Source organism: Vespula vulgaris, chromosome 4, assembly GCF_905475345.1.
Source record: "Vespula vulgaris chromosome 4, iyVesVulg1.1, whole genome shotgun sequence".
NCBI classification, from domain to species: Eukaryota; Metazoa; Arthropoda; class Insecta; order Hymenoptera; family Vespidae; genus Vespula; species Vespula vulgaris.
In genome coordinates this window covers 3798274-3822218 of record NC_066589.1, presented here as the reverse complement: position 1 = coordinate 3822218, position 23945 = coordinate 3798274, and the positions used below count along the sequence as shown (strand labels likewise).

Sequence of the window (23945 nt, the reverse complement as noted above, 5' to 3'; positions counted from 1 at the left end):
GTAATGTTCAAATATTATATAAACATATCGTTGGCGTTATATTCAAACTCGTATGATGTTCGTAGAATGTTTATATTATATAATATATCGGAAAATCGATTCTGGCTATAAAATGGTTTCCAATTGCATATGATTCGAAAGATGCATTGAAACTTTCCCAGAGTTTGTTAATATATTTTTTTTTAATATGTATCTCAAACAATTACGCTTTATTTAAATTTTCTTTACGAATTGTAGCGTATCGAATACAGATTACTTTACACGGACCTATTATCTACTTTAACTATTACTATCGACCTTATATTAATCGTAATCTCTAACAATCGGAAGATCTGCTTGATTTTGTTAACGCGTTTTTGCGATATTATGCCGTGACTCAGGAGAAAGACCCACTTAACTTTGTAATGACGGGAAGGTAACGGAAAGAGTCTTGTCTTTATCTTCTTCAGTTCTTCATAGAGAATATTACGAGACAGGTAGAACGAAGTAGCTGCATATGGAGTGTACATAATACTCTATCTAGTACCTAAGTGCACTTCAACGCGAGAGGAGAAGATGGATCACGTCGTTGTGCCCCGTGTCGGTCATCGTTGGACCAGTGTATTTTTCTTCTTCGAAAACCACTTCACGAGAAAAAGGAAAGAAGTGACTGTTGAAAGACACGTTGGTTGAACGATATCGTGCACTCAGTAAACATCATTCAGAAAGAAAGAAGCATTATTTTTTTCTGATCGTAGAAAATACAGCGTATTATTATAGAGTACCTATTTCGATCACTTTTAGATTTCAGTTTTGCGCAATGACGACTGGAAAAAAGCCACAAAAAATTTGATTCGAAGGTACCACTGCCATGTCACGTACTCTGCCTGTACTTTACCCTATTATCCACTTATGGAAACGTCGCTTTCTTAATCCTCCTTCTGTATCTTGCCTCTTCCGCAGAAGATTACGGCCGCATGCTTGTACAATGTGCTCGGCCAAGTTTTCCTACGACTTCAGCATGATACAGACTTCGTTTACCAGGATTTTAAGTGTATATTGTTGCGAAGAAAGTTTTATTTAGGTTATACAAGTGTGTATTTGCGTGTGTATGTGTGTGTGTTATGTGTACAGATTAGAAGATGCTATAAAAGCAATTGAGTTTGGAACAAAAGAAAATCGTACTTTCTACTTTCTATGCTATTTGTGGAGTCGTAATTGCTTTGTCGTTTAAGTTGAAATGTTCCTAAAGAGTCTGAATGATTTCATGAAACATACTATAAGTATGATTAGCTTGTGAACTTTGAAGCTAGAATGAACAGAATTTAAACATTCTTTTTTCGATTCATAATTCGTTTCTCCGTATCGAGATATATTTAATTTTTGAAATTATATTCATTTGAATTCTTCCTTCATTTCTCTCTCTCTCTCTCTCTCTCTCTCTCTCTCTCTCTCTCTCTCTTTCTCTCTATTAGCCATGTTCACATAAATACATCGTCGGCTAATCTTTTAATTCTGTTTACTCTGTTTATTCAATGCTTGACGTCATTTCAGTCGGAGCATGCGTCGTAATGAGCATAGCTTATGAATATTGCAACCTTTGACAGATATTTACTCACACCTTTGACGCCCCAATTCGTCTCGCCTCGAGTCCTTTAATCAGCATTTGAAAGCTTCTATTGGCGTATTTGTCGATGTTACGCTAATTTCAGAAATAATTTGCTTACGCTCTCTGGATTGTATTTATCCCTATTTGTCTATACTTTTAATCTTTTTTTTCCGAAAAGATTAATAGAATAAGAAACATATGAACAATAAAAAATATTGCAATAACAAAAACGATTCGTCAGCATAGAATATCGATAATCAATAATTTTACGTATCCTAAATAACGTGAATGATATTGGTGATTATTAAATAAAATGATTATATTCGGTCAGGTTATTGTGATACGAACCATTTGGTTATTGTTTCATTGCATTCTCGATATGTTTTGCGAAACTGTCAATAACGCGACAGTTTCGCATTTGAAAAATCGTACTATCTGGCACGCATGGAAAGAATCATAATTTTAATGTTTTTGACAAATTGAAAGGTTAATCGAAAATTGATAGAAAACAATAATCGCAAGAGAAAAGTTAAATGATTTGAAACGAAAAGCGATTTTCTGTTTTATTGTAAAAAAATCACCTTTAATCACGATGTGTCTATGTATGTATATATTTTATTTATAGTACACTTTAATCAATACAATCAATTCGAGAGAATAAAGATTTACTTTCTGGTCACCTAGGTATTCTTGTTCGAAGCTTATTTAAAATTCAAATGTAAGGGACATAATTAATAAAAATCAAGTTTCCGTCATCCGTGACGCGTGTTCGCATCGTGTTAGCAACAAATCAATGTAGAAAGCGACGAAGCGCAAATTGTGTTATCGCCACGACTTAACTTGATCAGCACACGATATTACTTTTGATCGAATCGAGTCAGCATCGAGTTCTCATTTGAAAGCTTTCCGTGATTTTCGCAGACTAGAAAGATGCGGCAGATGGACGAACACGGTCTCTCGTAATGCGTTCCGCTTGTTTGCTTTCCGTGAAATAGATAAAAAGTTAGGAAGTTTAGCAGAGAGCTATAGTGTACAGAATAGTGGTATTTCATCCTGTATATATACACTATTTAAAACTAGGTAGCAGTTATAATCTATGTTATAATTTGTGTTATAATCTGTGAGGAGTAAGACAATATAATAATGCTTGGAACATTGATAAATATTTCATATGTATACATTTGTCGTTGTGGAATAATTATAATGCAAATAATGTCATGGCAAATTTAGAAAGCTTTATACACGCACGTACATATTATTGTCTCATCGCTAAAATAAGAGAACAGATTATATTCGTGCAAATATCAATTTCTCTCTGTATTCTCCGCTATCCTTTGTTCAAATTATACGTATGATTGAGGTAATATATGTATGTAGATCGAATTAATAGCCTTTGTATTTACTGCACATATATATAATTTAATTCTTATAAACTGTCACATCATTTGAAATTAAATCAAATATTAAATACTACATACTTTTAGTCGTTTTAATAATGTTCATCAAAGACTTTAAGAATTATTTCACATTATTTCAGATTTTCGTGACCAATTAGTTATTAATATTGCCAGTATATGATTAGGAATGTTAGATGGGTACGAAGTGGTCGATCTCACAAGAATAGTAATGATGTATGGATGAGGAGGGTGATCAGCCCGAGTAATTGATATCGGTTTAGGAGCCATTGTCCCAAAACGTAGAGGGTCTGTAGTATATGGATAGCAATGGGCACAAGATATACGAGTAATATCTCGCACCATCCCACCATTGGAAGGATACGCCTCCTCTCTCTCTCCACTCCACTCCCTTCGGAGGCGAAAATTCTCAGTCAGTATGTCAAATCCACAATCTATGGAACTTAATATCAAGAATTCCCAGGGTATCGTCCTACGTAGATTGCGTTCTTAAAGGAGCTTACGATATAATCCTTGAGTCCGGTGCATAGGAATATCTCGATGGTTATAATATAAGTACATTGGTAGATTAATAAAATGTCCCATTATAAAAGTTCCATGTAGAATACTAATATCCTTCTATGGCTTTATTCTCGGAACGTTTTACCAGGATTTCTTTTTTTTCTTTTTTTTTCTCGTTGATAGAGGCATATAATCAAATTGTACTCACTACATGAAAATTACGTTTTAAAACGAAACGAGTTTTTTTCATTATTTTTATAATGCTGCATTATATATTATTATCTATTGATAGAAGGAATCCCAATCGGAATGGAAATTTTAATGTTTTAAAAATTGATAGAATTATCATAAATTCGTAATTATGTTCATATGTGTTTAATCGATTCGCGATTAATTCATAGTTTAATGTTCATCATTCGTTGGACGAAGAAACTTTTATAGATGATTCACATTCGTAGGTAATGGTTGAATTTCTAGAGAAACGCGATCGTGAGCGTTGATTTTGTTAAGAATTTGGCGTGGCTAATGGCGAACAAAATCTCCGACATAGTTTGATATGCAAATAAGGCCATTGTCATTGTTATTACTTGCATAATTTCTGCTCTTCTAGCGTCACAGCCTTACGACGTGAGCTTAAAAGCAACTCGTAAATTCGATGCTACGTCAGAATGTTCGCCATCTAAATGATAACGACAGGTTACCCGTTTCTCCTACCAAAGAGTATTCCGACTTTACTTAAGATTCCTTGATACTCTATACACATTCTGAGATATTTGCTATGGTAACGAATATCTCGTAAATTCTGACATGTCTAGATATTATTATTTGTCACTGAACTTGCCTGATTTATAATACAGTGTACCTTTCATTGAGTATAAGATTGCAAAAGAAAATAGATCTAAAAAAAATACATTTAAAAAAGAGTAAGTATGATTAATTTGCCTTTTTAAATAAATTCTATATGTATGATGGTTTGTTTATAAAATATAATTTTCGATTCGAAGAAAATATATGGTACAGATATAAAAAAAGACTACAAATTCTATGTTATTCTATGTGCTTTTATGTATCAGAAGATTGACTTTTACTTTTAGGTAAAAGCAATGAAGTTTTTCAAAAGCTTCAGCGGTTTGAAAAAGATCTAAAATTGGTCCATTATTTGTTATGAATGTAAACCATGAATGTTGATGAACAATTATTGAACACTGTAGACTAGGAAAATTCAAAACCATGCAAGTTGCGACGTACACTACAAAAGCCGAATTTAACACGCATGTATAAATATTATTATCTTTGAATATATCATTAGACTATCAAAAGCATTCTATTCTTTGATTGTGACTCGTAAATTACTTAATATATTCATTTAATAGAAAAAAAAAATATTAAATAAGAAAATTTAATTTGCATGCACATACATATATACATATATATATATATATATATATATATATATATATATATATATGTAAATTCAATTCATAGAATTTTATAATATTTTAATATATATAAATAATCGTTTTATTTGTTAGAAAGGTTTCGAGGTTCGATAGAATTATTTTGATCATAGAATTGAAACGACTTTTGGCTATCTCTGTTCTTGCATGAACGTTGAAAAAGGTTTATGGTAAATGTAGTAAATATTTCGTATGTGCTATTAACAATTTATGTGCACACAAATATCAAAAGGTATTAACACTTGTGAAAATGCAACGGTTGTTGGTAGCAACCAGTTCGATGGGAATAATCCGCTAATTCCATAATTGATTTATCGGTCATTACGAGGGTATATAAAACTAACACGTGCATTGAATGGATTCGTTAATTAAAATAATTGCGCATATCACGTTTCGTTCAAAGTATTTGTTTCTTCCGAAGGAAATTTTATAAACAATTCGTTATAGATATTATTACAATAATTACATCATTTCACAAAATTAACTTTATACATTTGTATTATTCTAAACCGAAAAATTTGGTATAGAGCAAAACTCACTTCTTTATATGTGTGCGTGTATTGTTTAACTTATTGAATAATTTTGAACTTGAATATATAGACATTTATTACTTGTAGTGTAGTGATCGAAACAGTTAGTGGCTATATATTGCTAGTCAAAGACAATAGCTTCGTTTAAAGAGGAATGGAGTTCTCTAACGAGCCACTTTGGATAACCTACTTCGGACACTCTCCTCACCCCGTGCGAGGTTTGATAGTATCATTAGCTAGCATGTATTCGACGTTTCCTGGCGCAGCTGGGCTGAATGTTACGAGCGATACACGAAATCTAGATGCCTCCGTGGAGAAGTTTCCTTTTGGTTATGGGTGAGAGATATACGACCAAAGAGTATTCTAAGTGTAATACTTACGATTTTCTTTGTATCGTTCTAGATAAGTCTTTTGCGACATAAGGTAAACAAAATATTTGTATAAAAGAAATGAGCGATAAAATAACATTAAAATAATACAATATGAATCTATTTATAATTCCGCGTATAATCAGCTTAGGAATGCTATAAAGTCATACGTGTGTGCTCTACTCCATATTATAATCTTGTATATAAAAACAAAAATTAAATTATATGATAGCAACAAACTGTCTTTTTATATTTCACGTTTTACAAATGTTTACTTTATCACAATTGTTTTCTCAGAATTTTTCTATAAAAAATAAACTTTTTTCTTTGTAAAAATATTTTTATGCAAATTAAAATAAGGTGTAAAGTGTGCACGAAGAGAAGATTGCGAAGTGATATTACATCAGAATGTAGAAAATGTCTTCTTGCTTTACACATTCCAAATTGTTTTGGAATTTATCACTTTTTAAACGATTATTGATATTATCGATAGAATTTTAAAGACTTTTCTAAATATGTGAACTATACCTATACTTATTTAAACTTGTTCTGTAGATAACGTGCACGTAATTGGCTTTAAAGATTTTATAAAAGAGATTTTAAGTATCAGTTCGTAAATTTATTTGAACATGTTTGTCACGTGGACCAGTTAAGAAATTGCCAGTACAAGTGGTAATACTAAATTTAACCCTATCAGTACAGCGGAGTTGGTCGCTAGTACACTGCCGCTGTATAGGATGGTTGAACCGCGAGTGTACACTTTACCGCAGAGTGTGACATCTGATGCTTTATCGTATTATGAAAACGAAAATTATGGTTATTCGAATTATATGATATTAATGCAGAATGAATTATAAATAAGCATATGTACGTCAGAAAAATGTTGTTTACTATAAAGATATATCAAGATATATTATGTTCACTTAGTATTCTTAATTCAAGCAGAATTTTTTTGGATGACTATAATTACCTTTCCTAAGGAAATAGTTAACTTCTATTTCTTACATTTATGAATAGTTATTTTTATTTATTGTTATCTAAAATTTTGTTATAAATGTTAGAATTAACTTAGAAATATTTATAGAAATATCTATATGTTAAAAAATGATAATCATACACAAACTATTTATTTATTAATAATGTAAAAATTGTTATCTTAAGAACAGTTAAATACGATGGCGATTCCAGGTATGAGAGACAATATATTGAGTAAATAGATTAGCTGTCGCATCAAGATCGGAAGCATGGCATGTAACGTGCTTGACATGCGTATAACTAATAGGAAGACCGAGGAAATTTGACTCCTTTGTATGTGGATTACGCTAGAATCACTGAGAATGATGGACGGTTAGACGAATTAATTGATTCCGGTCTCGATATTAAGCAGTCTCGTTTTTTAATAAAAAGAATAGACTTTATATTCTATATTTCTCCAAAGTATCCGATGTTTTCCTTTAACAGAGAAAAGATCAAATTTACTTAACAAGATATCAGAGGATACATATGTGATTCTATCGATAAATTTATCTGTTAGTTTTCTTTTTTAATTTATTTGAGGTACATACTGTTCGAAGACAAATAGAACTAGATACGAAAAGAATGAAAGAGTTATTTCGATGCTTTGATATAAATAAACGCTTTCCACTTGTATGAGTAAAAATCATTTTACTTTCATTATTTTTAAGAAAGATTGCTGGATGTTTCTTATTAATTATTATTTAATCGAATTATTATTTTATCGAAAAACGAAGCTCTTTGTTTGGCTTAATTGATACAAAAATGAATTTATTGTATCTAATGCGAAAAAGTTCAGCTAAAAAGGGACTGCGTGCTAAAAGGTATCGAAATGATAGCATAAATATTTTCACGTTCAGATATAGCGTAGTATAATTATCGTGTCTTATGCGTAAAAGTGAAACGAGTAAAACAAATAATACGAACATAAAGGTGGATTCGATAAGCGATGCCTCCTAGCGAACTCGAAATCAAAAAAGAGGAAATTTTTTTGTTGTCTGGTAAGCGTAATACCCCGGTTGGATCGGACATCGAGGCGGTCGGACTAGATTGTTTTTATCGAGCAAGTAAAAGGAAAGACGTTCGCAATTTAATCGGATTCCTCCTTTTTCTCCAATCTCTTCGCACAATGGATATCTACTTATTCTTTATTAACTGTGCTCCTGAACGTTTTAACGCGAATGGCATTCGGGTATATAAATTTGATTCGACTCATTCGTTTAATTATCTCCTACTCTTCGTTACGCAACCTTCTTATCCTTTTTTACTTTCTTACTTTTTCGAGATTACACCATTCTTTCTTTAAATACTCCAACGGTAACGCGCGTTCCTTTCTAAAGAAGGCTTTCCTTTCATTTAAGAGATTCATTAGCAGTAGGATCTTTGGTTAATGGAGAAAGAAAAAAATATGGAAGAAGTATTTAAATGTAGTAATCCAGATTAAATAATACTTTATTATTAAATATCTTTTGCGTCTACGTTAGCGTGATACTAATATTTATTTCCTTTGATTATTTACCAACAGTTTTCTTCATTGTTTAAAATGATAATCTTCTATTACGTTATTTTAAAACTTAAAAATTATCGGACGTAAAAGAAACAAGACGAATGTCTATACATTTTCATTAAATTAAATAACTAACAAATAGAACATATTAACCGAGCAAAATACAAAGTTACATTTACATTTCGCTTGCGGTGTCGTTGCTTCTATCATGAGCAAATCAGTAAATTATTTGCAAGTTCATTTAAATTTACATAATGAAAAAAGAAGACGTGATGTTGTCGGAGATGTCATCAGAAAAAAAGTTTTACGATATTTTACACTTCTGAGCTTAATTGCATATGAGAGAATTTTAATGAAATCATAAATAAAGGAAGATGACGACCATACGAATGAAAGAATAGATATTTTACACAAGACTCCACTCTTAAAATAAACTCTCGAATTTTTTATATTACCCTTCCATATCATTTTTTCAATAGACAAATTTAATGAATTTTTAAGTTATATTGTATGAATAATTAGATATAAAATAGCTACATATTCGTTCTACACTAAAAATACATATCCGAACTAATTAATAAATAAAAAGAAATGGGAGAGAGGAAGCAAGAGAAAAAGGGAGAATATTACGAAGATATTTACGAAAATATCAGGAAAAAATTTCTGCATTGATATTCGAAGCTTTCTTTGCGTGAACAAAGAGAATGAGAGAAAGAGAAAGAAAGAGAAATGTCGTAGAACTATCCTAAATTGAATACGATACAAAGCATACAAATCCTATTGGCGAATCAATCGTATGAAATTTAATGCTCTGTTTGTGACGATATAACGTTCAGCACCGATCTGCAAATTGGTCTTTACTAGAGGTTCACGCGCCATGCTAATAACCTGCGATCGTGTTTACGTTTCGTTACCGCCTATCTTCCTATGCTTGCCTTGTATCCCTCTGATCCTGGTGCTTTCTAGGGATAATTAATTTGAATTCAGATATTATCTCAATGTGTATTTGTGATGATGGTAGTCTAGTTGAAAATTTTCATTTGTGTAAACTCGGATTAATTACTTTTTCTTACACATACGTTATTATATTTACATTATATTTTTATAGATGAAATTCGTGAACATATGGTTATAACATATGTACTTTTATATATCTATATATAAAATTAATATCAACCAGATAAATTTATATTTATTTTCATTGTATATTACCTTACTTACTTACTTACTTACTTACTTGTACACTGTTTTCAACACAAAAACTCTTGCAAATTATATTTTGATTGCGCCGTATTTATAGAGATGGGTAAATCGGTAAAGAGATTTTTTATAAGTGCGAAACTTTTCCGGTAAGATTTTTAATGCGACGAGTCTTCGCCACTTTCGATCTATATCGCACTCCGAGCGAGCTTAATTGGCTAGCATGGAGCCTCCGACATCCATCGCGCTTTAAATTTGGAACTAAGTTCTTAGTTCTGAAACGAAAAGAAATAAAGCGATCCAGTAACAGAGCCGAACTTTTGCTTTATTTTTCAAACAGCTGACGGGAAGTTTCTGGCTGATATAAACGTGAGACTTGCTAGTATTTATAAAGGATTTGTTATACCGATTATTTTGTTAGATGAATTGATATCAAAACATGGATACATATATTAATTATTTATATATCATGATGTCTATTGTAAAATATCAAATTAGATATTTACTTAGTTCGATATTTCAATTACTTCAATATTTTTTTCAATTTCAAAATGGAAAAATATTTATTATGAAATGGCGTGAGAAATATTTTATGAGATTCAAAAATATTACGGTATTTTTGAACAATCATTTTGCGAAATAATGGATAAAGAAAAATTCTTTTCGTTGCATATAGTGGCAACAATCAATAATAGATGAGTCTACGACCCTTGTATCGTAGGAAAGACATGTGCGTTGTCAGGGTGGTAGCCGGATGATAGACTACGAGCTCATCCAGAAACCACTGGCAATACCCACGCTTCGCGGAAAAACGTGCTACTCGAGTATATCCCGATATATATATATATAAATTGTGTGTGTGTGTGTAGATGTATATAGGTCCGAACATCGAAATCCTTTATTAGCTGGATAATGTGCTTTGGTGATAGAGTTGTTCGCATTCAGGTATCAGACATATCTTCAAAACTTTTACGCGAATTCCCAATTAAAATAATATAATAATTTAGCAATATTTTAGTTTTATGTAATGAAAAAAAGAGGCATGAAATTCGTCACTAGAATATTGCCATAGAATAATAACATTTCATTTATATCGTGTGACATGGAAAGATTATTTTTATATTTTTTTTACAATTAAATTTATAGCTATATCAATCTTGGTGTTACTAATGATAATTCGACAGTACTGCATTTCTAGGAATTCTAAGAAAACGAATAAAAGTATCGATGAAAGTATTTATTAAAAAAATATCCGTTGAATTTTGTTTCGCTACTTTTCCTTTTCTTTGTATTAATTTAATTCAATTACAAAAATAATTGAATTTTTATCACAGGAACTTGGTATTAATTAAAAAAGAATTGTAATATTTCACGAAGAACTCACTTGATTTCTCTCCTTTTAACGTATGTCAATATTATCTTAAAGCTATAGCTAATCCTCAACAAGAAGCGTTCCCTTGTGGCAAGTGAATTGAAATTCTTATTAAATTATTAACTTGTTAATCGATTCGCAGGATGGTAATATGCAATAGGTATATGCAGAGATTGGAAGAAGGGAAGAGAGAGAGAGAGAGAGAAAGAGAGAGAAAGAGAGAGGACGAGGAAGAGAAAGAGAGTGGAAGGGGAAGAGAAGAGATGGAAACAACGAGGTTTGTCTAGGTGCAGCTTTGTTGCATCTATAGACCTTCCCCTTCTCCGAACTCAACCGACCGGCCATGTTTGCCCTTTGTGCTCGTAACTATTCGAATGCCCCCTGTGGCAAAGGCCGTTTGTCTTACCTCTTGTTTGCTTTTACCATTAGGCAATCAAATTATCACGCTTCTCTCGAGATTGCCGAGTGTTCTGCGAAGCTCTAGTGTAGTGCCGATAGCGAAGCCACGCTGCCAGAGGCCACTTTACGCTCACCGGAAGTCGAAGAGACACGTAGAAGGTTAGTTTCGTACAAAAGCTACTACCAGCTTGACGGAGAACAGTCGAAATTACGAAAAGTCTGGCATTAGACTTTACACTTTTACGAAAACCGTTCATGACTTTATCGAAATCGATACATGTGTTCTCAAGTCATCTCATCGAAATGCATACAAACTCAGATAAGCTTAGAGAGTATAAAAAATGTCAAAATGAATTTTCTTGCATTTCATTGTGAATTATTGTTGAAAGTTTTTATTACATTATTTTGTAATAATTATTCATTTTTATCAAACTAAATATTTTATATTTTTTATGATACATTTCATTCTTTGATTAATATTGTTTGTACATGTATTTAAACAGAGAAATTTAACATAATTCTGCACTGTCATCGAATTGATTTCCAATCGTATTTCTCGTAGTATCTTGATCAACTCGACTTCTCTCTTCGTTTGGCAAAGAGATAATTCAATTCTTCCAACACAATCTATTCAGCGGTTATATTGTGCCTGTTTATAGAATCTTGCTTGTGATTTCACTGGCCGGAATAAGCTAAATGATTTTCCACGCGTGAGAATATTCGAATTCACTGAAAAGCGGGTATATATTATGCAAACTTACAAATAGAATTACGTCATTCAAATAGTTTCCTTTAGATGTCATTAATTCAATAACGTTAATGTAATGTCATTTCGTCGGCATGATGTAAACGATTACGATCGTGTGCTTTATACATTTTTTCTCATATTGGAGTCTCATATAATCATTTTCATAAAACTAATCATCTACATATTTTTATCACCATCTACATATACACGCGCTTTTACAATTCACTAATCATTAAAATATCTATCCTATTCTAATAAAAGAAATTTAAAAATGAATTTTTATTTTATTGGTTAATATCTTCCAAAATTGGTTGTACACACCCAAGTTTGATCTCTTTATTTAAAAATTTTTAACGTGAAAATATCTGTTAAAATCATGATTATGCAACTTTCCGAATTTTTTTTTCAGGAATTTTCTCAAATTTTTTATTTATTCATTATTATTATCTCGTGAGAACAAAAACATGAATTGAATTAGATATCTATTTATCTTCTCGCTTATAATTACAATTGGATTTAATTAACAATTATCAGTTTGACCTTTTGCAATTTTATTTTTTGCGGATAATAACGATATCAGAAAAAGTGAACAATATCATCGAATTCGTAGAATGTCTTGGAACATTATCGTCGTCAGTATCATAACTCTTCTTTCCGAGTCTACGTCTTCGTTGAAAGTTCGTAAGCTCAGTTAGCGTGACAGGGTAAGACGAAACTTTTCCAATGGTCGATGCGCCTCGGGACGTTCAGGAAATCCCTTTTTCCGCGTTTTTCCAAGACTCCTTTTGCCAGTCGATGACAAAGCTCGTTTTCGACGGTGAACGGAGACCAGTCGTAAAACAATGCGTCTGGGTTGTATACAAGAGAGAGAGAGAAAGAGAGAGAAGAGAATGAGAGAATGGGAGAGAGAATGTATTTCCGTGAGATGGTAGACGATGGCGATGCAGCTAGTGATGGAAATGTTCGTATCGAGAAATCGAGTTTTAGAGGGAAGTAGAGAAGGGCGAGAGGGCTAGAGTGATTGTGCGTACATCATTTATTGTTGTCAGTACACAATAATCCTATTTCCTGGTCGGCGACGATTAATCATCGGGAGGAATTCGCGCGATCACTTGTGCTGTTTCGAATCTATTTCCTTCTCTCTCTTTTTTCTTTCCCTCCCTCTCTCTTTTTTCTCTCTCTCCCTCTCTCTTACTTTCTCTCTCTTTATTTTATGCCCTTTCGTTTCCTCCGTTCGAGTTCTCCCAATGTGACAAGAGTATTGTATCACAAGTGACCTGGTCGATTGTTTCAATACGTTACAACTTCATTTCAATCGTTACAACTTTAGGACTCAAGCCTGGAATCGAACGTATTTCGAGGCTTTGCCCGACTTTATTCTATTCATCGCTTTATCATCTATAGCCGAGACGGACTTGTTTATTCAACGTCGGCTTTCATCACGTTAGGTGGAAACATACGTCCCTCTTGCCGAATACATTTTCATGGAACGAGGTCGCTATGTTTCTCAAGTTAAAATATGCAATCCAGATTGACGTTTTAGAATGGAGCTGTTTCTTCGAGAAAGTCTATTCGAGAAACTCAATAAATTGGATTGTTACATCCTGTGTATCTATGTTTATTTTTTTCTTCTTTCTATATTTAATATTTTCATCATTAAGGTTTCGAATGTGTAAATTAGGATGGAAAGTTAAATCGATGTCTTTTTAGTATTTACCAAACCTATTCTTGAATCAACCCACCATTTGTGAAGAAAATAAATTTGAAATATTTATTTTTAATACTCTATTCTCTGCTTCGTTCGATTACGAGCTTATTTACTTATCAGATCTCCTTCTATTTTATCCTATCGATCTATGCCTATTCTTCGCTCAGTATCAGATTTTTACTAACTAAAAATTGACGATCTTAAATTACGCTTCAGAACGTAATAGATTATTTGAAGGAATGATCTTAGATTTATTTCTTTTTAATTCTACATGAAGTTTATTTGATTTTTAAATATTAACATAATATCTCTTGTAATATTTTCGAATGACATAGAAAAGAATACAAAGAATGAGTTCGACGAATAATGAGAGAGATAGAGAAGGAGCATCGACTTGGCACAATATCTAAAACATTTGCATGCTCATTACCAATAATGGCAGATATATTCCTATTACATATCTCAAACGGACTGTTTACTGATCCATAATTATTAGTTTAATCGATTGAGAGGGTAGTAAATCTCTAACTATTCCTATTTTTACAATTTTGTTTTCTCTTTTATTTATATATAGACACTCGTTAGTCAATGTACCGTCAATATCGAAATAAATTTTTCATTATTTATTAAATACTCCGCTAAGGTATAAAACCATATTTTAGTTGATATTTTAGTTGATATTCGACTATATTAAACTGCACATATACATGCGTACATAAATGCGTATACATTTAAATTTGCATTGCATAACCTCAAGTAATACGTCTTTGCGTATAACTTTTCCATTGTCTATCCTTAACTTCTCGACGTCGCGCGGAACGACGATACCGCGTGCCATTTCTGACAGAGGCAAAGCTAACTTGCTCGTACTAGCTTAAGTACGTAAGATAGGATGTTAAACCGAGAAACGTGAAAATGAGGAACAGTATGATGTTCTTGTATGCTTCAGAAAATGTATACGCGAAGTTAAATATATAAATATTTTATCTTTGTCGGAAATTAACACTAGAACGTTTTGTTTTTATCATTTCCGTAATTTGATAAGTGCTCGGATAACAATTCATTTACATTTTTTAAAAAAGAAAGAGACTTGATCATCTGTGTGGATTTAAGCGGTTATTACAGGTAATTATACACACGTATATAATATTTTAATATATGATATATATATATATATACATATATATATATATGCACACATACATACATACACGCACACGTTCGCTCTAATTATAGATTTCTTATTATGAACTCCTGATAAAGACGACATATCATATTTACTTTATGAACTCAGATTTATTACAAGTACATTATTACACTTATATAAAGATAAAATATACAATACTCATCTCGACGCTTTGTTTGTTTGAATAATTTCATATTTTTGACTATTTAACAAATAACACAATATTGAGCCAGTACGTAGCTTTCATTCACATTCGAAATATTTTTTTATGATTTGAAGCTCTTCTCTTCAAATATATCTAGAAGCTATTTAATCGAACAAATACCTTTTATATAATATTCCAGGAACAATTTGTCTATATTGCGTCATTCGCGATACCTATGTATTTGTGTATATTTATATATATATATTTCAGTTTTATACATCTATGGGAAGGACTATAGAAAATACGAGGAACTGAGTTCGCTTCTTTTATTTCTTATAGTCTAGTATTCTGTACGAGGATTTTTAATTACGGTACTCGATAGAATTTACGAAAATAAAGAGATGAGAGACGTAGACGAATCGGAGAACGTTAATTAGTGCTTCATGACAATGTGCTCAAACTTTTCGTCGATTCGCGTTTACGAGTTTACAATTATTCTCGCAATTCTTTATCATAGAAGCAACTGTTCGAACTGTAGTTTTATCGATCGTATAATGAACTATATATATATATATAAAATACAAGAAGTTTTAGTAATCGCCGATAATAAAAATGAAAGGAAAGACTGGGTGTACGATACGTGCCAACTCTGCCAAAACGTCCATGATCGATACTTTAAGACAGATATTGGCTGGAAACGAAGTGAATCTTTTCTCTTTCTCTTTTTCTCTCTTTTCCTCCCTTGCTTTTCGTGCGATGGTACAATCCCTGGGAGGAAATGCGTCGTTTTCCAGGCCAGTGGTTTTCAAATTTATCTGATTGTAAATCAATGGAAGGATCGCTTTCACGAGACAGCGAGCCGCGTAATTGACTCACGTTGATCACCTGATCCTTTCCATCATCCAATTTCGTATCGTCAGAGAAATAATGCGTCAAGGAGCCGGAGTAATTTGCGGCCTCGTTGTCGATTCGGAAACGTCTCGTTTGGTGAATCACCGAAGAGAATATACTATGTATGCCGAGAGGAAGCATAAAAGTCGAAGATGTATTGATCTTTCGATTGTATTGCCACCGTTCGAGTAATCGGCCCGGAGTCAATAATCCGTGATCCGCTCAGCTTGGGAACCGCTTTGCCTCAACGTGTAATTGGGATCAGTGCTTATCTGTTGGCGCACACCAGGCTACCCCTCTCCCTAATACCGAAAGCCCCCACCCGAATTCTGCGCCACCATTACGCAGTACGGACACACCATCCCCGCACTTGTTCAGCCTATCCTCTTGCCATGTTAGGAATAAGACTCTGCGTAATCGAGATTTCCACAATCTAATCGTTTTAGGACAATAGACTGCGGCTAAGTATTTCACATGTTCCATCGCAAAGTAATCTTTCGAATCTTATTAGTTAAGAGTTTCCTTTCTATCGATTATTTTTCTGTGCATCGAAGAAACGAGGATAAGGCGTACAAGCCAAGAAAAAGGTAGTCGTGCTTTAGATTTTCTATATGTATAACGGGTACATTATTCGTGGTTACGATGAATTGCTACAATTTGGTTCGGCTAATCTCCAATAGCAAATACGTTGATTTCTCTTGGTAATGTCGTGACAGATTTGAACGATATGATCAGTCAAGACTATTACATTCGTTAATAATTTCGATTAGCGAGATCCAGAATTGATCGATAGAACCAATTAATAGAATCTATCAAATCAATCGATTATTAATCATGTTAAAGAAGAGAGAAATTATTTAATTCAACTACGATATCATTATGTTTCAGAAGTACCGACCTTCAACAATTCGATCTCAAATGTGACGGTTGCAGTGGGGCGAGAGGCTGTACTTACCTGTGTTGTCTCGAATCTATCTGGTTTCAAGGTAAACTATCAAGCATAGAATACAAATTACTATTCTTTAACAAATATTCTCGCTTGATTTTTTCCATCTCATTTCAAAGAAGAATCTTTTTTGCATGTTACAAACGCGATCGATGAGACACCTAGTATTAGAAAGTCGCATCTGATCGCACCAAATCCTTTAATCATTTTTAAACATTACCAACTAGATGTTTCCCTCCTATCTACGAAATGTTGCATGAATCAGTTGATACCTCTTTTCAATTAAACTTTGCCGAACAGTTTGAGATTGATTCGAGTATTCTTAGTTTAAAAATATCTTCTATAAGTACATTTCGAATCGACACTTTGAATGAAAGAGAGAGGGAGAGAAGTGAGATGCAATGCTTCGTGATTACAATAGAACGATGTCGAGAATGAGAACGAATAATTTTTTTTTAATTTTCAGATTCTGCTAGAGTTCTATTTTATAATTCGCACCGTGCTCTTTGTTGATAACGATATTATTATATTTTTCATAAGATAAACTCATTTTTTTGATTGTTACCCAAAGCATGAAAAGAAAATGTAAATTTTCATTCGTTATTTAAATTTATATTTTTTGTAGTGAGCGAGGATAACTGTATTTTCAATAGGAAAAAACTTTCTTTCAATAACGAATAAAATATCTAAAATATTATTCGTAATCCACATTCAGTAGTCTCTCTCTCTCTCTCTCTTTCTCTATGTACGAAAGAAAGGAAGAGAAAGCAATGGAATCATAGTTGCGAATACGGAAAGTTAGCCAGTGCAAAATATGGAGATTTGTAACGCGTTGATAAACAAAGTTTAATTTTACTGGCAGTTTCTGTGGTTACAGTTGAAATAGACTTTTTTGACATAGCAGTCGGTACATTCATCGGTACGACGTGAAAATAGAGAAGTGCTCAAATAACCTTTATCGTATGACAAACATCGTTCGTGACGGTTCCATAAAACCTTCCAAAATTAAAGTTAAGATAACGATTTTTCATTCTTATGATAGCGTCTCGTTTTTCATTCTTCTTTCATTCTTCTCTGGCAACCGAGCTATTTTATCCTAGGATTCTGGACAATGCTGCTATATGGAGGAAACCGTGTTGGAACCTCTAATTGCGTCCCTCTCTATACAACTTACTTATACCAAATGTGGGATCTTTTTTTAATTTTATTACGCTTCGCGTCTTAGCATTATACAGGATAGAATAATTGAATTAATTTCATTTTTCATTTTGATGAAATGTCAATTTCGCAGCAAACACATTTTCGTGAAGACGATGTTATTAGAAAAAGAAAAGGAAAGAAATTTTTCTAAGAATAAGGGAAAGATAGGAAGGTATATCCCATTCGACCGTAAATCTCTTTCTCATATTTCGACGTAACTTGTTTCAAACAATAACAACAATATTCTTCTCAACACAATAGAAACGTGATTCTGAATTTTTCGAAAATCTCTCACCGTATAATGGATCGTTTTGATCACGCGACGAAGTTAACCTCCCGTCCTAGTTAATCCCGGCCGTTCTTCACTGTTATCGAATCGCTGTTCCGTCCCTTGTCCCGTTCTCGTTGAAATCTCTAAATCCCGAAAGGCTGAGAGGCTGAAATTTTAAGTCTTCGAATCGTGAGAACGAAGGAACTACGAGAGGCGGGTACGCGTGCCGTCGTTGTCCCGCGCGTATTTTACATTTCGATTGTAAATGGCAAAGGCAGTCGTTGCAAAGCTTCGCGGATCTCCTTTTGGAGAAAGAGAGAAAGAGAAAATGTGAAAGAGGGAACGACAGTGAGAAAGGATGAGGGAAAGGTGGAGGAAAAGGAGGAGGCAAAGGAATGAAAGGGTATGGGCAAAAAGACGTTGGAAAGACGGTGCAAAGCCTCTAAAGCAGTAAGGAAGTATGCTAGGGAGTAGAGTTTTGGAAGAGTTGAGATCGTGTTGGTGCAGGAAACGAGAACTATGACTGCTAGAAGGATAGAGGTAAAAGATGAGAAGAAGTGAGTGGCGAGGAGTAAAAGGGTAGTAGACGTCTTCTTGGAAAAGGAAAAAATGAAGAAAAAGAGACAGAGACAAAAATAGTGAAAATACAATAGATATAGCACGTTTCTAGGTGAATTCTAGTTGGCGTAGACTTAGCTTAAGTACGGCAGTTTAAGCCCAAGGTATCGTACCAGTCAGGATACACGACGAACTGTGAACTATCCTCAAGTTCTTCCACTTTCTGTCTCTCTCTCTTTCTCTGTTTCTCTCTCTCTCCCTCTCCACCTCTCTCTCTTTCTCTGTCCTCATACTTCGTCTTATGCTTGAGCCACTGAGCCAACTTCATTGCTAGTTTATTTCCTAACGAGTCGAAATGATACTTGGACAAGTTATGTAGAAGTTCCTCATGAAGAGAATCATGAGAGTATCTCAAAAGTACAGAATTCGAACTCGTTAAGAATTTATTGACATTACGTAGTCATGGTCCGGTTATAATAACTTCGTACCGTTTTATATCGAGATTTCTTTAGAAGTAGAGATAGCAAAGGAAAGATAAATCTAACGTTCGTCAGCTCTTCATTAAGTTTTAGAATTATTACGGATTATCGACATTATTGATGATTGATGTATGGTTGTTATGCTCACGTTCGATCATTTTCTATGTATTTGGTAATTATGAAAGTTCCTGTAATATCAATGGTTTTTCTTTTTATCTATCATATCGTAATTTATAGGTATCTAAGGAATTGGAAATCATGAAATTCATTTTATTGAATTCGAAACATAATTGGAATTAAATGAGAAGTATCAAAGATAACATTTCCGGGAAACTGACTAATTATCTTCGTTTGAGACGGCATTAACCATGTCAGATGAAAGCGTATTTACACTATCGTGTGCTTGCTACTTGTCAGACATCGTGCCGAGCTTAAAATGTGTGAGATTATAGAACCCTGGCAGGTTATAGCAAGGGCGATGCATTAGATCTCGTGGTGTTGAGCTTAATGGTATTTAAGCAAGATTGAAAATATAATAAAAAATAATGAATTAAGAAATACCTTAAAATATTTTTCACCTATCGCGGTTCGTTCTTTTCAGAAAATGCATTTAGATGTTAATATTTAAGCGCCGTCAAATAGAGTCGAACTTTATTTATATTATTGATAAATATTTATTTTATTGAATATTTTTTATTAACTATTAAGAAAATCCAAGATCTTGATAATATTGAAAAAATTTATTAAAATTTATCTCATACGCATGATCTTAAAATAGAATAGATCTCGTTCGGAATAGTCGCTTAAAATGTAAAATATTTTGCAATAATGTTTTTGTTTATGTCACATCTTTGAGAATTTTCTGAAAGATAGAATCACCAATTGTTTTCCTTGGATATAATCCTGCGAAAGGATATCTCAGAGCCAAGTTCATGGTATCTCATTGTTTATGTTCCTAGACTTTATCCCTAAGACGTAAGTAGTCGGTTGAATAAATATAGTTGTACGATAGCTAAGAAATAGCTAAGAAATATTCTATTAAATAGTTTCAAATGCTATTAACTTCAAACGCTAATGCACTAATTTGCAAGTAAATATTGTATTGAAACCGATATTATTCGTAATTTACTTTTGATCGTTTTGTCAAAAGCAGAGACTTATTACTGAAACTGAAATAATACCGAAATTGATAAATACTGAAATTAATATATTGTTATGTAGTTACTTTTGTTTCGCTATTATATTATAATATAACTATGTTAACTCAATTTGTTAATAAAATAACAACGATTCAAAAGTTTTGCTTACAAATATTTTGAAATTTGTAATAAAATAGGAAAGTTGAAAAAATTATTAATAAACATCGATAAAAATAGCAATGCTTTTTGAATACCAGTATAATACCGAAATGTTTCAGTAGAAATTTTTGATCAAAAGTAAATGTTTCAAACGACACAATAAAAATTGTTTAAATAACTCACGTTTCCCTCACTACTCCGCCAGTCTTGCTAATATCTTAGAAAAGAAATAGTTCGACACGCCTCTCTTTTCGACAAAATTCTTGCCCTCCACAAAGAATAGAAAAAGGTTACGAATTCGCGATATTTCTCGAGGCCCGACATTGCTTCCAACGTCACGTACATCTTTTCTAAGCGAATACAACTACACGTACATCTACACATGTACATATATTTGTACTAAGTCCAGAGAAAATCGACGATGGCGTCTCTCGAAGAAAGCAAAAGGCGGTCGTACGACGTGAATCGTGCGAGGCAGAATTATACCACGCTCCTGGGATAACGGACACTTAATTTTCGTGGCGCACAGTTCGGAAAGGAAGGCTTCGGGGTCTTATTTGGTGCTTGGCTAGAGATTTGCGACGTTCTAAATGACAGCGCGCCGCGAAAGTTTATTGTTAGGAGAGCCGAAGCGGCGGTTCTTACTCCGCCTCCTTTTCCTTCTCCCTCTTCCTTTTCTCCCTCTCTCCCTTCTTACCCCCTTTCTCTCTCTGTCTATGCTTTACCCGCGAGACTGAATACTTTGGTCTCTACTCTCCCTCTTTTCTACCATCCTTCCTACCTCTTAGAGATCCTACGGTTCCCCATTTTCCGAGATAGAGCACGTATTTCTTCGAAGACAAACGAAATGCATTTAAAAAAATATGAGCAATATTCCCGAAGGAAAGGGTATAAGTATAGTAGGCGTCGAGACTTTCAAAAAGAGTGCGAGATATTTGGGCTCCTTCTAGACATTTTATAGCTAGACATAGAATAAAAGTAAGAAAAAAAGCAAAAGGTAAATATAGATAAATAAAAGAGAGAGAGAGAGAGAGAAAAAGAAAGAGAGAGATGCCAGTGGTTATCTTGCAGACTCACCCTTTTCCATGAAACCCGTCGTTCTTATGTTAGGAAATCTTCCGCGAGTGTATAAAGTTTACATGCTACTTCAGACTTCCACTAAAGTCCATAGCTCTTCCAAAGCAAAATCTTTGCGAAGAGAAAACCTAGTGCAAAATGAATCACCTTCCAACGTTGCTCCTGTTAATATCACTTTGCTTTATATTCGATGTCAAACTTACGTTGTAGTAATGCGTTTTATTATGAATTCTCAAAAATTGTTATCTCTTATCTACAACGCATACACGTGTTTACACAATATTATTGTGATCATTAAGATGTACCTACTACATTTATGCGATTATATGTGAACAATACGGAATATTCCTTCTGGTAAATAGAGTGACAATAATGTCGGCGCTCGAATAGGAGGAACATCGAGTAGTAGGATGAAAATTTTGGGATGGCAGCCTAATTCGCGTTTCGTGGAAAGTAGGCAAGTAGAAGGTAGACGGTACGGTAAAGGGTCGCCGCCCTTGTTCGTGTAAGATCTTTCCCGTGGCTGTATTGGGATACCCAACCCCTTTGCAAGCTTGCTGCTGGAGGATGTTAATCAGAATAGAATTTACATACGAGGCTCGTATTACCCGGTAGTCTAGCAGATGCACCAAGAGGAGAAGATAACGGTCTCGAGGGAGAGAGTATAAGTGAGAGGGAGAGTGAGAGAAGGAGAAAGAGAGAGAGAGAGAGAGAGAGACAGAGAGAGATAGAGGGGCACCGCAAGAGTCGCTTATGCTATCCGTAATAATGTGACGCGTAAGACAATATATATTGCGTTAGGCTTGCCCCAGGATTAACTTCATTTCACCTACGACCGCTTCCCAACCAGCTTGAACCCTTGAAAATTTGTTAGCCTGTATGCCGCCCTTTATCGTCCTTATCGTTATCCACCGTTATCGTTTTTTCTCCTTCTCTCTTGCTTCTTTTTTTTTATCTTTTTCAACACGTTTTATCACTTTCCTTTTGTCCGTAACTTCCTTGATGTTATACATCGAGAACGCTTCTTTTACAACTTCATTTACAGTGTTTTATAGATACAGATTTTTACGTTTGTTCAGTTATATTGTTCTCTTTTTGTGTTAATTTCTTTTCCTTTATGTCAACTACGTTATTTGAATGTGAATTTCCATTATCGAAACAGTCACCGCTTTCAGTAGATTCGGTCCACGGCTATGTATTTATTCGGAAAATTTTGAACGAACGAATACACAGTCTCAAACAAAAGAAGTAATTTATATGACAATTCGTCAGGCTGAATTTGGCCTCGAAACAAAAGCTTTCGTAAACACAGCAACATAGCAACTTTAGCGCAGCGTAGTATAATCGTAAGAGTTTAATCATTGAAAAGTAAAACTGAGTTAGAGAGTATACTATCCGTTAATAACTTCCACGTTAATGTTTCCTATACGAAAGAGATGTCTATACTTGCATTAACGATTAATCGCTTGTTTCCATCGTGTATTTGACGAACTTCGTCATAATCTACTTAACAGGATGACCAACTTTTTTCCTGAAGTCTCGTATCGGACAATTACTTTTCTATTACCCTGATATTTTCTAGCAATATCTTTCATAATAGATCGATTATTTTTATTTAGCTATCTTGTTCAGTATGGTTAGGAATCAAGAGAATTCGCCTCTAAGAAGAACAAAGTCATCTGGAAAAGTTGCCTTTTTAACTCACCTCGTCATATATCGTTAATCAAAAAAAAAGAGACTTGCGATCCTCGGAATGAAAGAATATCACGCTTCTAGTTCTCTTTCGAACGCGTCAACGATATCGATTTCTCCGAAGAGGTATTAAACGGCCGATGACCATCATTAGTTCGGTGAATTTGCATGGAATTTCTATCAACGATTTAATTCGACCGCGACGTAATACCGCAGATATTTTTTGCCAAGCTCATCAAGGAGGAGCCATAACCTGTCAGTACATAACACGGAATTTCACTCGGCGTAATTGAAAAGAAATAAATCATTCGAAATGTCGTGAAACTAGGACTAAAAGAGGGATAAGAAGAAGTAAAAAGGAGGAGAGAAAAAATAGACCGAGAGAAGGTAAGGGA

At 33.6% G+C, this 23945-nt stretch overlaps 1 protein-coding gene across 4 annotated transcripts in view; it reads left to right on the top strand.

Annotated features, from left to right (window-relative positions):
* Window positions 1–23945, top strand: part of LOC127063424 (neurotrimin-like) — a 120191-nt gene that overhangs the window by 55189 nt on the left and 41057 nt on the right. For 2 of the 4 annotated variants that reach the window (XM_050993215.1, XM_050993216.1), the window contains exons 2-3: window positions 11382–11510; window positions 16918–17015. In XM_050993215.1, the coding sequence (XP_050849172.1) occupies window positions 11382–11510; window positions 16918–17015 (227 nt within the window). The remainder of the gene's footprint in view (window positions 1–11381; window positions 11511–16917; window positions 17016–23945) is intronic. The other 2 variants (XM_050993218.1, XM_050993217.1) reach the window with 2 other exon arrangements.